The sequence below is a fragment of the Bombus vosnesenskii genome, unplaced genomic scaffold (assembly GCF_011952255.1).
Source record: "Bombus vosnesenskii isolate JDL3184/JDL3185 unplaced genomic scaffold, Bvos_JDL3184-5_v1.1 scf7180000013314, whole genome shotgun sequence".
NCBI lineage: Eukaryota > Metazoa > Arthropoda > Insecta > Hymenoptera > Apidae > Bombus > Bombus vosnesenskii.
In genome coordinates this window covers 4,427,864-4,446,432 of record NW_022882960.1, presented here as the reverse complement: position 1 = coordinate 4,446,432, position 18,569 = coordinate 4,427,864, and the positions used below count along the sequence as shown (strand labels likewise).

General features: G+C 34.9%; 3 protein-coding genes across 3 annotated transcripts in view; 2 read left to right on the top strand and 1 right to left on the bottom strand.

Moving 5' to 3' along the window:
- LOC117235122 (glycogen-binding subunit 76A) overlaps window positions 1-569 on the bottom strand; it is a 92,307-nt gene extending 91,738 nt beyond the window's left edge. The window contains exon 1 of the mRNA XM_033496858.1: window positions 226-569. The gene's annotated coding sequence lies outside the window, so the exon portion shown is untranslated. The remainder of the gene's footprint in view (window positions 1-225) is intronic.
- A 3,275-nt stretch (window positions 570-3,844) lies between these two features.
- On the top strand, window positions 3,845-15,455 carry LOC117235076 (divergent protein kinase domain 1C). The gene is made up of 4 exons (XM_033496756.1): window positions 3,845-3,994; window positions 12,187-12,347; window positions 12,735-13,422; window positions 15,210-15,455. The coding sequence occupies exons 1-4, from the start codon at window positions 3,845-3,847 to the stop codon at window positions 15,438-15,440; spliced, it is 1,230 nt and encodes a 409-aa protein (XP_033352647.1). The 3' UTR covers window positions 15,441-15,455.
- Window positions 15,456-17,483: 2,028 nt separating this feature from the next.
- LOC117235247 (putative ATP synthase subunit f, mitochondrial) lies at window positions 17,484-18,513 on the top strand. The gene is made up of 4 exons (XM_033497108.1): window positions 17,484-17,723; window positions 17,799-17,897; window positions 18,163-18,279; window positions 18,365-18,513. The coding sequence occupies exons 1-4, from the start codon at window positions 17,594-17,596 to the stop codon at window positions 18,391-18,393; spliced, it is 375 nt and encodes a 124-aa protein (XP_033352999.1). The 5' UTR covers window positions 17,484-17,593; the 3' UTR covers window positions 18,394-18,513.
- The last annotated feature ends 56 nt before the right edge of the window (window positions 18,514-18,569 follow it).

Below are 18,569 nucleotides of genomic sequence, written 5' to 3'. Positions count from 1 at the left end.
AACAAAACTCTATAACCAGCAACGTCGTCACTTGTGTCAATTCACTAATGCTCTAACACTTCCTATAAATCGTTTATTAAATCATACAAAAAAAATCCAGATAATTTCCTGAAGCGTTCCCTATGAGGCCCTTTAAACCTATTGCGCAGGTACACGATGTCGCGGAGGGTGAGTGAACAGGAAGAAGCGTGGAAGCGAACGCGTGCTGGTTCGCGCGGCACTCACCGACTTTCCGCCAGGCGATCCTTTCACTGGTGCCCCTTCCAGAGGGCCGTTTAGCGAAATGCACTCGCGAGGACACGGCTGACAGCACCGGTATGCTTCGGCGGAAGTAGCAGCGTTCACGGGGGTGAAAGCACACTGTTTGTCTCGCGTTACGGGAGAACGTGACGGTGGAGAAACGCGGAGAACGGCCGGGATCTGCGTCTTAACGGGAAGCAAACAGAGCGGACGATCGAACCGCGCGCGTGGCCGTGCGTGCGTCCGGCGTAAAAATGACGAGGACGGGCGTCGCGTAGCACGACCGCCGGCACAAGGGCGTCGAAGGTCGCAGCTGCGCGCCGAGCAGCATGCAGGTGCGTCCCTCTTTCGCGATACGCGGGACCGCGCGCGATTTGGAAACTGCTACGACTCGTTTCTGCGAGATTCGGCCAACGCACGCTTCGCCAAGGGAGGGGAAACGGAAGATGACTCGCGAACGCGGTTTAAGAACGACCCACGAAAGCCACACCAGTGGCCGTACCAAAGCCACACCAGTGGCCGTACCGGGTTTCTGTCGAAATTGTAAAAGTTCTAATAAAGTTTGAGATAGGACGACGAAGTTGAAACTAGGATGTTGCGCAATAAGGGAAAATATGGAAGAAGTATCATTTCATTTTGAACCTCTACGGTGAATTTGGTATCTTTTGAACAAATTTTTGAGAAATCTAAATCCAACGAATGTAGGTTTATTTATCAGTGAAAACGATAGAAGGAACAATTACCATATCATCAACGGTATTGTCGCAACGCTAGTGGTGCACGAGCGGTCAATTGATGTAATTGACGCGCAGAAAGTAACGTTGAAGTATTTTGTGAGTACGGATGAGGATAGTTATATTCGATATTTAATATATTGGAAAAGTTCAACACGATGTATTCGCGTATTGGAAATAATTTGACAAGTTTGCTACTTAGATGATTTAGGTATGTTAGATTTTCCTAAATTAGTTAAAAATGTGACTTTTTATTATTATTGTATAAGAGCGGATGAGAGTGATGTAAAAACTTTGCTTGGAAAAATGTTAAATGGTGTGGATATACTGAATCTTACTGAATTACAGGGATGAAACATAATATCATATCGTTATTATATTCGATTACGTTAAAATATTTCGTGTATAGGGGTGAGTAGATGGGGTGAAGAAGAACGATGTACGAATTAATTTGAGAAAATGTATTCGGATATATGGAATAATTAGAAGATAATAGATAATCGATTAACTGAAATAAAGATAAAATGTTACATCTGAATGGGTTACTTAGACATGTGATTTTTTATTATTATTACATTTATAAATTTAAAAGGTTTGTAAATGTTAAATACAGAGAATGTTGAGCTATTTAATTAGAAGGATTCTATTAATGATCTTATCAAATATCTCTATTACAGATCTTATTTTTACCGAATATTATTATGACACGAAAAATGTAACATCTTACGAAATAAAAAGCAAGAATTTCTGAACCCATTTTTTATGAGTTTAAGAATAATATAAGTGTAGTAGCATCCATAAATGTTAAGTATGTAATAACAATTTCATAATTAAGAAATACTCATACGCATTGAATACCGTAAAATTGACTTTGTAACTAGCACAAGCAATTACATCAACTGCACAACAAAGATCGATTTTTGCTTCTGCAATAAATGGCTCAGATTTAATTGTACGTTCAAATTCTGGAATACTAATCAATTTTTTATCCTAACCTTATCCTAACCTCCTTATCCTAACCTAATTCCTAACCTAATTTCCTTAAAAATGTATTCGATGCAAGAAAAATTTGAGTATAGTTTTATCGAATAAAAAAATTTGAATAATCCATAAAATAAGTGATAAATAAGTAATAAGTACATATAGAAGGAGTCGAGAAATTAAATTCGTAAAAAAAAAACTTTTCTTTATATTCAAATTTTCCAGGAAGTTCACGCTGATTGCATCAACGGTCGTTCTAACTTTTGTAACGTCTATCTCGTAGCACGATAAAGGAGGCAGCACCAGCTGGACCTCCAATTAAAAGCTCCCCTCGTTCGTTTCGAACATATCCACACTATCGTAAAACTAGAGTGTGCACATGTACGACGATGATGAGCCAGCAAAAAATTTCTACAGTAGCGAGCAATGTAGAACAGTTAGAGATACAACGTCGTACGTGCATGTAAAATCTTCGCCGAGCTAATCTTCAAACGCAATTTGAAGAATACAATGCGACTGTTTCTTTAGTGTAATTCGATTCCATTCAATGTAAATACATCACTACACCTAACTGTCTATCGCGAAAGTGTAATGAAAGTGATAAATTATAGAAGAAATAGGTTCTATCTATGACAATTGCTTGTAGAATTTACGATGAGACACGTCATAAAAATAAGAAAATTAAATTAATGCGAGAAACGTGCCAATTTTGTAATAGTTGGTAAAATCGAATAAACTTTCGTAAAATTTTCAATTAAAAAACATCGATAAAATATAATATGATTTAGTATATTCTTTTTACTTTGCTTCAAACAAATTATTCGTTAATTTATTATTTTCTTTTCTATACTTAATATTATAATTGATCAGCACATTCGTGGACAATTAATCCCTGAAGGGAGCCATACATACGATACGCGTACATGTATATGTACATGTTGTTTTATTCAAGCATGATTCCAAAGATATATAATAGCCAAATATGTACAATAACGTACAACATTTTTCTCAGATAATTAAAAATATCCTCCAATATCGATCCAACTCATCAAATATCTGTAAATATGATTCAAGTAAATATTATCTAATTTAAATAAATTTACCCTGAAGGAGGTTAAACGTTATATGAGACCGGTTATATCAAACAACGTAAAGCGAGACTCGTATGACTTTTTCCACACAAATAATCGATACAAAAAGGAAAGCTCTCCAATCAAAATAACCAACCAGCTTCACCTACGTACGAGTATCATCGTGGAATCTGTCCGTGTACGCAAATCCTAAATTAAATCGCCAATTTCGCGTCATTTACACAAACATCGTATGAAAACACGTCGAAAATAACCTCTCAACGGTTCTAACCTTTACCCCATCGCCCTCCCCGTCCCCAAAATATTAAATCACCGACTGTACGAAGGAATCGTTGGCGGAAGAACGGCACAGTGTGTTAACGGTGATCGAGCGAAATTCGAATTTTTCCGTGAACTAGTCTAAATGAATACGAGCCTGCGCAACAGACGCTATCGGAAGATTCGCCGCGAGAGGCGCGGCGTCGCGACGCAAGCATGTGCCGCAGATTATGCCGCATTGCCACAAGCGTACGGCACCGGTCGGACGACGATCGTGTCGTCGGGATAACGCTCGGAAAAAGAGTCAAGCGAATGAGCGAATCGCGAACAGGTTAAACGCGAGACGTCCTCACGATGCGCCGTCGAGGACGTCGTCGACGAGACAGCTGGTAAAGAAAGGGATACATCGAACGCGAACGACGACATCGCAGATATTGACGAATATTCCGGAGCGAGTAAACGAAAGAGAGAAAAAAGAGGACAGAAGAAACGTGATAAATATTCTTCGACTTACCCTGAACAGAAGAAAACCTCAGGATCATGAACGTCCGACGATTGCCTGGTTTCATGTACCACTACAAGGTGATCACGATGCTCCTCTTCACGACCATGGTTCTCGTTGTCTACCTTCTCCTTCACTGGGGTATTATGTGCACGAACCTTGAAGCTTGGCGGCACGTATCCAACGTGGTGAGTCCTTTCAGACACGTTTTACCGTGCACAACTATATCACACACGACATACACGCACCGTACGCAGAGATCGTATAGGCAGGTCGCGCTAGGGTCACGCTCGCGAAGGGGTGAAAACCGTAAGAGGGTAGAGAGAAAGGGACAGGGACCGAACAAACGGGCACGCACGCGCTCTCCCAACGTGCACAGAACGAACTGATTCTATAGCACGTTACGATACCAATTTTACATATGTACCTACGAATCTAGGGAAGAAAATTTGCCCGTCCTTACCTCTGTGTGTTTACATCGTTACAAACATTCTGGTTGTCGACCTCTGTGTAGTGTTTACTAAATAGAAACAAGCAAACTTGCGAGATCTTGCGAGGATTAAGAGGTAGAGGGGGTAATATCCCCGTCTCTACAGACCGTCTATTTACATTCTTTCGAATGTGCCCTTAGAATTTGACTGGTTTCCTAGAAAAATAAAATCATCTATGAATAGGCCTTTCGAAGGGAAGTCTTTCAAACTATCAAATTGACGACGATGAATGGGACAATGCATGAAATGTTCCTTTCTCAGCTGTTTAGGATTTTTGTGAAAAATGATCGCAGGATTGTATATATGCACATATACGTATATATGATTTATATTGTATATATGTATATTGTATATATGTATATATGATTGAGGAAGATAATATTCGTTATACAGCGGAATTTCGCCACGTTTCATAGAAGTTGAGAATCGTTGTTGATGATATATTTGCGCGTCTTCATAATAATATTCACGTCTTTGTAGGAGATTTAAAAAATGTTAAGAAAAGGTGCTCGATTTCTCTCGTCTGTGATTTATTTTACGATTTATAATCGCTTTAACGCGTCCTTCGTGCAGCTGTTATAGTCGTCAGAAATATTCATTTAAGCACAGTTTAAGAGATTTTCACCGTGTTATGTTCTCATTATAAGTGGATTAACGTTCAACGCACGTGGCTGCAATGGAATTCGATTTTATATCACGTTCGCTGTTCGTCAAACTTCCATTACCTGAGCCGTATGTAAACTAATAAAAACAAATTTTCGTACAAAATTCATTCTGTATTTGTGAAACTTGTTCAAAATTTCGTGATCTTTAATCGAACCTCCTAGAATGAATTTCATTATATGAGTATACACGATCGATACTCGATTCTTTAGAAACAAATGATTTATGATTACTTCTATAAGTTCATTCGTCGCAAGAAAATCACGTAAATAATAATTGATAATTAGAAAACAGTGCTTTTAACGTCATCATCTTTTTGTGCTCCTCGATTTATGAAGTTGATCGATGAAGTTTCTAAACAGCACAATTTCCATTACACATGACAAGGAGTCATGTATCAACGAGTCAGTATCACATCTATTATACACACATATATATATGGCAAAAGTATTGTGTGTTGATATAAGTCTAGGACGTATGAAATGAACAACGATTTTAATCGCTTGTGTTTACTCTTCTCATCCAATGAACATTACCTAATACCTATCGAAACAGTCTAATATTGGGTTGGCAATTAAGTGATTACGAATTTTGTCAATACCACCTACTGACAAAATTAATTGCCAATCCGATAGTTCCTCACGAAAATTGTTTGAATACTTGCCATATGAAACATTTACATGTATACATATATACTATGTGTGTATTGTGTAAAACATTTTCAAATTTTCTAAGCACTGTAACGAGATACGACTATGATACTGACGTTGGTCAAATTTGGAACCAATTTAAAAATGTGTATCGAAGATACAAACTGCTTACTATTTTGTTGAAAAAGTAATATAAGGTATGAATAATCATATTATTATATACCGATATTAATATAACGAACAATGAACTACTGCTTAAATATTTTTCTATGCACACCTTCGGTTTCTTTTTTCTTTTCCAAATTTTGTCAATGTAATCGCGAGAGTCAAGCCACTGAGCTACTGCATTACAATTTTTATGCGTTTGTGTGAAATTTTGAACATAATATGCGAAACTATATACAGGGTGGTTGGTAACTGGTGGTACAAGCGGAAAAGGGGTGATTCTACGTGAAAAAAGAAGTCGAAAATGTAGAAAAAAAATTTTTTTTTAATTTTTCCATCGAGACAACGATCTACAGTGAGATCCGTTATAACGAGACGTGATAAAGTGCACGCGTACCGAGCGAAAATTCAAAGTCGATTTTCTCGAAAACAAAGCCTCAAACGAAAAATTTTTATTCTACATTTTCGACTTCTTTTTTCACGTAGAATCACCCCCTTTCCGCTTGTACCACCAGTTACCAACCACCCTGTATATAAAATATCCAGAGTAGTATATTTATTATAACATTTAATAAACAAATCGCTGTTTCGATTTCATTTATTCAGTTATATTTTTAAAGATTGCAAAAAAATTCACGGTCTATTCAACACACTGCTAATGAAAATGAGAAAAGTTTCGTATATATGTACATATACGTCAAAGCTTTCTATAAGCGTTCAAATACTTTCGTGAGTCGCTGTATATGTAAATTTATAATTCAGGATGACTCGTGCACTTGTTGCGATCGTTCACAGCTTTCTATGACCATATAAAACGCTGATTATAAGTGGATTAATATTCTCCGGCGGTAGAAAAAACATTAATTGAACGTGGCTATAAATTAAATTTGCCGAGAGAGTGGTTGCATCGATGTGGTAAAGCATCGAATGCCAGCTTAGTGTCACTACTCATTACATTCAAGCCACACTATCATCATGCTGGAATATTAAGAACGAAAACGTTTACGTAATGCATTATCCAACGCACGCGAGGTCGCGAAAAAATGTCTCCGGATGATCCTCGTGTTAAATTATCTCTCGTTTAATGGTTTTCCGCTCGTAGTATTGTACAAATATAAGAAATAAAATCATAAATGCTGATCGTACGTTATTGAATAATTTAAGCGCCGAGATATTATGTTCGATCGGCGATATTTATTTTACAACACTGATATACTACAACGTTATATGTATACCTAAACTTGATAGTGACTCATAGATCGTTCAACATCTTTCAAAACATTCAGCACGAACTACTTATACCGAATTTATTCCATAATCTTGATATTCCGACGCTATATGAACGATATATCATGCTTATGAATTTTAAACCATTTATTTCATATGTAGATAAAGCTCATTCCTTAACCTTGATAATTGTAAAATATTGCTGCATTGCTCATAATATATCATAACATGAAGTATGCAAAGACCTGTTGTTCCTGAAACTATTTTACTAATATTTATATTGTTTAGTATATCCTTTCTCCCATTAATTGTATTTGGCCAAATTACCATAGATAAATCGAATCGTTTATCAGAAACTAATTTTGTTACTGTTCTAGTCTTTCAACGAGGCTGAAAAGGATCCAAAATACTTATCTCATAGTTTTTCTACCAGATTATGTAATCGTTTGTCAAGTGAAATATTAACAACCTTTTCTAACGAAAATAAAAATTCGAGAAATTGGAATTCGAGGACGTAATTTCTACGTATTTATGAAGGGTGTTTCCCGTCTACAGGTGAAAGGAATTTTACCAAATCCCGAAAGAATCGCTTCCTGATACTTGCCACCTGTATTCAAAACCTTTGCAAGTCAACAGAATTCCATGAAACGCCAGTGAAATTGCTCGTGATTCGCAGAAATTGTATTACCCCCGGAACCAGATAATCCTAACATTCCTCCGTTTTTCTATCTCAGGATGCATAGGAATATGCGCGAAAAAACATGGGACCTCGGCTGGTATAAACTTGGCCCAGATAGGATGATGGCTTTCGAAAAAGTTCATCCGAAACGTTACATGGACGTTACGGTGCATAAAGGCGCGTGACACGCATGTTATGGGATCCGCCTCTACTCGAGAAATTCTCTCATCATGGCGGTCACGACGACTAAAAATATCGTTGTGCATAGTCTACAGTATGCACAGACCCAAACGTGTGTTGTACCGGTTATACGCACGTGAAACTAGCTATACGTGTGCGAATACAAGCGTGCCTGTATGTAACGCAAGTATCGCCCACGCAGCAAGAGAATAATTCACTTTTATTGCTCTCATTCCGAACGATGCCCCAACATCTACGGATCGAACGTAAAAATTCGACCACATGAATCGTCCGTCCACCCACGAAATTCTTATTTTTGCGATTAAAACATTTAAAATATTCTTCCTCATCCTGTTTGACGGACTTCACGTGGAAGTACATGTTTATGCATATTTTCACTTGCTCGCCAATTACGTTAAATGATGTTACACGATATTGGATCACCTGCTGATATTTAATGCAAATGAATAAATGCAAAAGATGTGATAAGCAATTTTAGGATACAATAATTGGTGTCTGATAAACATCTCGAAAATGATTCTTTACTTGATTGTTTGTGAAATTTTCTGGATTTGTTACCTATAGTTGAAAATCCAACAAGTTGCTCGAAATCAAGAAAGTAACAAAAATAGGACCCGTGTTCCTCTCGTGTACCGTACAAATTAAATATTTTACACTGTTTTTATTTTTTAATCGTTTCGTTGTAAGTTATTATTTCATTCACCTTATACTATACGATATTAAACAAAGTAAAACTTGTTGCAGTTTTTCAGTAGCCAATAGATGTACTGTAATAATAAATTATGGCTGATATCATGGCAATATACAGAGCCTCGAAAAAAGTATTAACGTAAAAAATTTAACGATTATGTTATAATACGTAATTTGAAATTATTCATCGAAGAAACTTTCTACGACCGAAAAAGTATTCGGTATCTTTTTATGTGATCAGCAGTTAAATATACATTTGTACGTGATCAGCGGGAAATGTATTGTTAACACATTTCTCATTGTTGACAGCGCTATTGCACGTTGAAGATTCATTTCTACTTATTTTATTTGTTTTATCAGCACTTCGTGGTGGCACCGTAATTTGTTTTAGCTCTCGCGGTGAACGAGAACCTCCTTCTGGTTGCGCGTTTCTCGTACTTGTGGTTCTGGGCCGACAATAAAGATTAGCGTTTCTTTCCATGTGAACTTGGAGTAGCAGGCAAAAAATACATACATAAATACAGGGACATCGTGAAAGGGGACAGATGTACTGTGAAGAAGAAGGTCTTGACAAATTTCGGTCTTTTTATAGCGTTTATAAAACACCAGTGATAATAGCACTAGGAAAATAATCGAGTTTATCAAATTTCATTTCTATATGAAATATTCCAAAGTGACAAGGTTTAACATTTTGATCGGTGTAATAGTAATTTTACATTAAACACACTATCTCCTACGATCGATTAAAAAATATTTACTATCATCGTAATTGTGATTTTTATATAATTTTTTTCTTTTCCTTTGATAAATTCCAATAGATTCCGATACATCGATAATAATAATAATATTATTATTTTATTATAGTATAATATATTAGTTATTAATGGTCATCAAAAATGAAATTTTTATATGCATCTTGTATATATGTATTATTCTTAAAAACAACATAAAATACCGCAGGTGAATCAATCTACAACTGGTTAAATGATGATGCTGTCAAATATGTTTAATGGATTACAAGATAGAGGTACAGGACGTTCAATTAAATCAGTGTAATGAAATCTTTAATGAATACGCGATGTCAATATTCGCGAGTACACGTGTAATTGATCATCGTATGATAAAACAAATATTCGGTAATATAAAGATTGGTCATGCTGTCGCGCATAAACGAGTTCCTGTAGTAACCTTCGTTTGTGTAGAGCTATATTGCAAATACCTTGAAACTTTGTTTGTGAATGGACAATTTATCGTGCCTTTTTGTGTTGCACATACATCTACAGGGTGTTTAAACGTAGAAAGGCTCGGTTATCAGGATGATAAATCAAAACATGCTTCCTATCAAAACCGTAAGGATCTTAACATGGCTCAAAATTATTACCCCTACAATCTAATTGTAATTTATCTAAATCGTATACTCAAACGTAACTAAAAAGGTAAATTTTCTGTAAACAAGACTTTATTGGATAATTACACAAGATGAAAATCTTTGTTATTCATAAAGAAAGTTTCGTCGATAATTTTTTTTTTTGCAAGATAAACTTAACTTTATAAAGCTCAAGGATATTACTGATTTTAATTCTTCTTATGAGACAACTGATATTTAAATCATGTCACATTTCTTTACAGAAATGGAATATTATAGGAACATAGAAGAATAAATGCATTACGTATAAACGAATACAAGATCATTTTAGAGATATAACAATTCGAACAATTTTAATATGTTTGATAAAACTACTATATGTAGTACTAAGTGTACTAAAATATAACGCCTTGCCATTTCGAAATATTTAATATTCAGCGCTATACAAAGCTTCCCGACAAAGTAGATGTTTCCCTTTATATTCCAAAAGAGATATTTTAAAAACCTTTGTGTATAATACGCAATACAGTTGTCTTCTTTTACTTCCAATGTCCTTGTTCTCGATATTAGTTAAAAAGACACGTAGATATCGCTTTTGAAACATAGAATGAAAGATTTATCATTCTATCCTTTGATGTAAGAATTTGCACAATTTTAATAGAAAATAGTCCGTTTAATGTAACATTACTGTTACGTGCCTCAAAATGTTGAGCCTCGTGTCGAGATATTTGTAATACAGGAATTACATCTTAATATTCTTCGCTCAGTTAAATGAGACGAATCCTCCTGACTACGTCCTCTTACACTACCAGAGACAAAGAAATCCTTTTAAATGCACAATTGCAATGTCTCACCCTGTATACATATCACGTATACGTGACTCAAAGAGAAAACTAACCCATTACTCGGCCAAAGTCTCGCGATATTCCTTCATTCTGTTTCAAGAAACCCCCTGTGTGCAACGTGCTTTTACAATAACCTTACTTCATTCTAAAATGGGTTCTAAAGCAAAATACATAACGAAGAACGTAACACGTCCTGTACGTGTAGATTATACAGATACGAAGGAATCCGTTTTACATGAGTCCGCGTTGAATGTAAGAAAAGAAACTTATACGATACTTAAAGCTAACCGAGGCGCTTTTCGCCAACGGGATATCCCTTAAACCGTGACTTTTACACGCCGATCGACTTGATCGATTCAAATATCGGTGTCACGTTGCGACGAACGTGGAAATATCTTGAATGAAAGTCGTTCGATTTCATTGAGGGACAGACGAGACGATACGTGACTACGATTTCACGTGTTCCTTCAGATAAACGGGAATTCCAAGGCAATAGATTCTCTTCTTTAGTTCCTTGGTATTTGTACGGAAATTTTATTTCGAAGTAAAATCGGAAGCAACGGGAGAAAAATGCGTTTGATGTTTATTTCGTGAAAGTTACCGGTCTCGATCGTATGACAGATCAATTCTTTGAAGGAAACGATAATTTTGAATTTATACGTAACTTTCGGTGGACAATTGTAAGAAATAATCTGTAAATTTCGACTTCCGGCTAATTAGAAATTTCTATTATCAAAATGTAAGAATAATAAGAACAGAGTACAGCAAAAATATTGGAATATTCACCTGGTCAATTTTAACCTGGCATCGTCTTCTTAAAATAATCAGTGGAAATTTAATTTGTTAAGCTCAATTACACGAACGTGTCTTTTTGAAGTAGATTATTTTTCATCGGATTATTCAGTTGCATGAAAATACAACTATGTTGCATATGGCAGGTAGCGAGGCAATATGTTAAAATATATTTAAACAGAAATTTCTAAATATTGAAATATCTTAAAGGAGACATTTTACATATTATTGAGGCCACCCTTGAAATAAACCATACATTGTTAAAAGAAATAAATTAGTATCTTAAAGGATGTTGGAAAGTGGCCGAGTCTGGTTAACGAGAAATTTCGCCCCGTGTCATAAAACTGCTTTAAGAGTTCCCTGTCCCGGTTTGACGTTTTACGTAACCCTTCAGCCGAAAGGATGCTCGTAAAAATACTGTAAATCAATGAAAAATAAAGAAAAATATGAGAAGGAGAACACCAAATTGGTAACAAGATCATACTGTAAAAATGTTTCAGAATTTCAGAAGAGTAAAAAAAAATTGAGGATAATTTAATCGTATCCCTTGAAGGGAATTTTTACGATGTGAACGTTATTCTTACGGTACCTGATCATAATTTTCATTTCAGTGCAGCACGCACAAAAAAGGAGCTGCAATAGGAATTCTCTGCGACCCGCTATGCTCGGAAAGAGGGATTCACTCGCTCGCATGCGAAACTCTTCACGCTGGCAAAGAAGCGGTTTTCTCGGCCCACTGGGAGACGACCCGACTTGTGTTCAAAGCCTCAAGGTTTATTCCCTTTCTTTGCAAATATATATGTCACAGAGAAAAATTCGATGCTTACATCTAGGATCAAGGAATTCTCTGATTTTACGGTATTCTCGAAATACGGTATTCGACGGAACGATCGAAAAATCATTTACAATTTCGTAAGACTGTAGAAACTTAGAGAATTCGTGAAATATCAAGTAGAAAGTAAATTATAAATTTTGTTAAAACCAATAGAGACGTATTCTATTCTCTAAAAACCAATAAAAAAAGAAGTCTACTTTGGAGTTGAAAAATTACTGTTTAGAGTCTAGGCAATTTGAAGAAACTGTAATGTTGTAGCGATCGATGCAACCGTAAATATTCGTTCAAAAACCAAGTCATTTGACACAAGGGCTCTGATTTCAGAACGAAGACACCGATGGAGCAGTACGAGACGTTATTCTGGACGGACGCGACTGGCATAAAGCATTTCCCGTCTGAGACGGACTTCAACACCATGATCAAAGATCTGGTCGTTAGCAAGCTGAACGTGACGCTGTCGCAGCATCAATTAGAGAGGCTTGCACGACTTCGTACGCATCGTGTCGAGACCGAGCCCAGAAGGCGACAGCTCGAGATGGAAAATCTCTGGCCGCTGTTACAGGAGAACGAGTACCTGATGAGCATACTGTACGAGGACAGGGACATTTTTCCACAGCTGATTGGCACATGCGGAACCTTCTACGCGGTCGAATACGTACGACCCATAGAAACACCCACGACAATCCTTGCTCTGTCCGATTCGAAACCGGAATGGGCGAAAAGATTGAAGCTGGCCGTGATGATCCTGGACCTGCTCGAAGAACTCGACACCAACTTTCCTGAGCCGATCCATCTGTGCGATGTGAAGATAAACCATTTCGGTTTGCCTCTCGGTGGACAGAAGCTCAAGTTCCTCGACCTGGACGCGGTGTTTCCTAAAACGATTATCAGCCGTATCACCGCGGACGGGAAGAACTGCGAGAAACACGACGACTGCGACTACTTCGACTGCAGGTCCTTCTGCTCGAAGAACAAACGATGCGAGTCACCGGTCGCCAACAACAATTTACAAGTAATTACCAGAGATAATAAGATTAATTCGATAAATGACGAGATCGAGTTAGGCTAATCCTTTTACGGTATAGTTCGAAAGAGACTACAGCAAACCATGTCAAATATGATGTTATACATTTCATACGTTAGTTGCCTCGTATTTTTCTATTTAAGATATTGAAACATTGGAAATCTTTACCCAGTTAAAATTGATTGCAAATCCAGATTAAATGCAACATTGATCTTTGATAAAATGTTTAGAGATCGTAGCAGGATCAACTCATAAAACTAATATTAATATTTATTTCCTATAAGAAATTGAAAGTATTTTTCATCCTAAAAGAGGCTACAGATGCAAGGCTGTCGTCAGACGATCAAAAATACCGTCAATATTTCAAAGTTCACAAAGAAAATACGGTTTATCGATAGATATTGACAGTGTATCGACAATATATATTGATCTTTTTAGTTTTGAACCTTGAAATATCGACAATATAGATAATATTGATAGCCTAACGGCAGCCTAAGATATTTCAGCCGTAAAGGAGCAATTGTTTTCTAAATTGTTTGTTCCAAATTTTTCAGCAAAACATTGCCAGAGATTAACCCTCCGTAAGCAAACATATTTTTTGATGTTCCATAGATGAACCGGATCGTTTCTGTTAAAACATAATTTTTCTATAGTTTGAGGCTTTCCAAAAGTCTAGGAAAGTATGTCAACCATTGATTAAATCAAATGTTTAATACTTTTTTCGAAATTTGCATACGAAGCGGTACGCAATTGCAACTTAAAGTACACGATTTTGACAAATTTTAAGCCGAATAAATTTTCTAGTTTCCCTTCCATAAGCGAAAATTAAAACAATAATAATTAATACGTCACTTAAATAAAGGTAAGTAATAAATAAATTTCGGTTGAAATACCTTTAGATTTTAGGAAAAATATTAAACGTCTGTCCAGTTGCAGACTTTTGAACGTCGCTGTACTTTTGTTATTTGATAATAACGTATTTTATGAAATATGATTAGACATTGACTAAAAATAGGGTAGAAAGACAAGATTATATATGTATATCGAGAAGATTATATGCTGGATAGTATGTATGATGTATAAGGTTTCCTACGTGCTATTCACACTAATTGGAAGATTCTCTATTTTTGAGTAACTTTATCTCTAGATACAGTTAGTTCCTCAATAAAATTTTACACAATATCTACTAGTGCCATGAAACATATATGTATAACACTTTCGTATAACATAAAGTATATACTAAAAATACTCTTTATGTACATATGTATAGAAACATAACATGACAATCATTGTCGATAATATCAAAATTTGAATCTTAATTTTTCTTAAATCAACCTCGACGAAACAAAGCTGACTCGACAAAAAAAAGTTGATTCTTGATTATTCAAAAATTCTCACAGATTACTCACAAAGTAGAGAATACACATTAGACAAATATTCTACTATCATAATGTTGAAAATATAATAAATATATGCATTGACCTTTGAATCGAGTCGTACTACTATGTATTGGCTTGGCAACTAAGTGATTGCGGATTTTGTCATTAGGTGGTATTCACAAAATCCGCAATCACTTAGTTGCCAAGCCAATACATAACACACTGGTTAAAGTTTTAGTTGAGATCGAACACGAATGTACATGAATTGTAGAACTTATGAAGCTTAATTTTAAGAATTGTTCGATGAAAGAGTATCAAAATGAGTATCGATGAAAGTATGTATCAAAATGCACTTTATGGAAGCAAATTAAAACTAACGACCATGACATTTTTCAGATCATCTGCGAGAAAATATTTCTCGGTTGGACTCTCTCGGGGACTATCATAATTCCTGGATTACTCATGTCGGAGCACACCACCAGTACACTGGCAGTTCTTTTACGACAATGCGCGAATCCTGCCAATGACATTGAACATTTACCACGTGCTGCAGTTTCGGATAATTTGAAGACACGACTGTACAATATGCTGCACGAAATGGAACAAGAAGTTGCTGCTTCCGTATAGAAACGTTTTAGTTCGGAAAAATCACGTGAATCCAAAGGATCCTCGTTCATGAACATATAGGTATATTTTCAAACGTATTCGATCGAATTATCAAAGGCTGTTGTTAGAAGAGCGAATTGTTGAAATTTATAAGAATTTTATTACACAAGAAGATATTAGCGATCGAAGGTATAAACATGAGAACGATACTTTCGATGAATTTCTTGAAAAATTTGTAAATAAAACGAGAGAAATTTTGAAACGTTGAAACTTCTAAGTTTTGATAAAATGGTTTAATTAACACTATTGCAATTTTTTAAGAAATTCGCTGAACATGTTGAACTACGGGGAGTATGATATCTGGAAATGAATAGATTCAATCTATTTTTAGAATTCATCAACCCCTACATTTTCATAATTTAACTTTTCGATTTAATATACTTCTTGAAGGATTAATGAATTTTATTCGAATGTCTACACGTACTTAAAGGTACCAACCAATGAACATATATTTATTGTAGAGTTTATTTATTCTTCTTATGCGTGATAATATTTCAAATAAACCAAATTTTACACAAGCGATTTTAAACAAATACATTAACTTTTGAAGCATGAAGGTACTAACGATTTTAGAATGACTATGAAGTTAATGGAACGAAGTTAAATCTCGTTGTCGTTCGAATAACGGTATAAGTATTAAGTTTTCCAAAAAGTTTCTTTCATTTTATAAGGAAACGATATATGCACGACATTTTTTATTTTATATTATTTTATTGAATTACGTATGGTCCATTTTGTTCCAATAGAAACAAAAAATGTTGTACATCTACTACTTCCTTACAAAATGAAAGAAACTTTTGCGACAAGTTAATAGAATGTTCGACACGCATTTACTGATTAAACAGAAACCCCTAAACGGCTGACGTTTGTAGTCGTTCGTTAAGCTTCATTGTCACCTCAGCCTGGAAATTGATTTACATTCATTCGAAGAGCTAAAAAAAATGAGCGTAGCTCCATGTAAAATATAAAATATGCGAGAATCGAAATGAACAATCGGGAAATATCTAACTTTCTACGAATCCAGAGAAACGAAAATTAACAAATAATCTTTGTACTCGGAGAATATAATAAAATAAGCGACCACTAGAGGCTAGTGATAGTAATAAGAATAGGAAAAGAAATAATATTATCAACAACGAGCACAAATACCAACTACCTTACACGTAATTGTAGCCTTACTTATGTACTTTAAATTAAACATTCGATACGCTTAGATAGAACTTGAAGATAGGTATAAGAATACTGTTATTTTTACATATAATACTGTTATTTGCATATTATTTGTTTTAGTGGAAGAATTATTGCTCACCTTAGTTTTGGAAGTAAATAATTATTACCTTAAAATATGTGTATTTAATACCTACTCATTAAATTAAAATCTTTAATGATCAAGCATTGATAATGTAAATATAAATGTACATTACAAAATAAAAGATTTTGTAAAGTAAATCGAATTTTTAAAATCAGTTTACATTAAATTCTATGTATTGAATAAAATAAATGCACACCTTTAATTTCAAGTCTGAACCACCGAACTATATGGATCTTCTCTCTCCAAATTGAATGAGATTAATAACTAGTTTTGTATTCATTATGTTATCGTTATTATCCATCATACCAATGAGTATTTGATAGATGACAAAGATAGCAAATTATTATAAATATTGCAGTTAACAATAATAGTTTCCAAAATAATATTGTAGAACTTACTAAATTCATTACATAATTGCAACACTAAATACCAAACAGTAGCAATAAAAATTTTCATACTTAGAGATTTTGAATTATAACTCATGACTGTAAGTAAACTAACTTGAGATGTAAATTTTGAATTTCTTAAAATCTCGCGCGTTTATATTCAAACCAATAGCCAATGCGACCCCAAAGTACCACGTGACTGTGTCCCCGCATCCCGGAGGTAACTTCACCCTAAAAATAGAGGTTTGTGCTCGGTGCCTATATTTCTATACCCATATTTAATTCATATATCTAGGGATTTTGTCTCTACATGATTGTACATCTCGCATTAGATATAACCTTTATATAGTACCTTATAGGTATTCATCGAAACGTAGTAACTAAAAATTCGTCTTCAATAAGTTAGTTGTTTCATAATGGGTACACTGGAACAATCGACGAATCAACTTGCCAAATTGATTAAATTTGATACATGGGGTAGTTATCCTGCAGGATATGATCCAGCCAAACACGGTCCATATGATCCTTCTCGATATTACGGAAAACGTAAGTCTACCATCTTTCGCCATATCTAACATTTAATTTACAAATGATTTAATAAAATATTATCCGCCTTTACAGCTGATACGCCATTTGGCGAAGTAAAACTTCGTGATTTGCCAGAATGGTTTAGCCGACGCGAGAAAGGATTCAAACCATTTGCATCGTTAATTTCACGAGGTAGATATTTTATCAAAAAAAGTGGCCTTACCATGGCTCCAAAATTATATAATACTTTTGTTACAATTAGCTTATTATTGATATATACGTTAATATTACTTGATAAATTAGTTTTAAATAAATGGAAATAATATTTTTTATATTTAAAGTTCAATATATCTTGATATAAAGCAAAAATTGATTCCTTTGCAATTATTTTTTTGCTCTATAATAATTTGCATTTAGTTTCTTTGAAGTATTATAATTTAATTGTCATAACTTACAGCTCACTGGCGATGGCAGTTAAAGTATATGCATGCTAGGAAAGGAACTATGGCTCCAATTTTCCAGCTTGCTGTTGCTGGAGCAATATTTGGCTATGTTACAAATTACTTGCGTATCAGTAAGTTTATATATAATAAATTTGCATAATTTACAGTTATAAAATAATGAAGAAACAATGTCATAATGTATGTCTTCATTTTCAGGGGCACATAGAAATTATAAATATCATTAAAATATTATTAAAATCATCTTGAGTTAAAATAGAGTACAATTAAATTGTATTAGTTAACAAAAGTAATATCAATAATCTGTAAAATCTATAATATGAAATAAATGTGGCTTAAACATTTGATATGTGTAATGTATATAATATCCTAGAACAGAATTTTTCTTATAAATAAATATTTG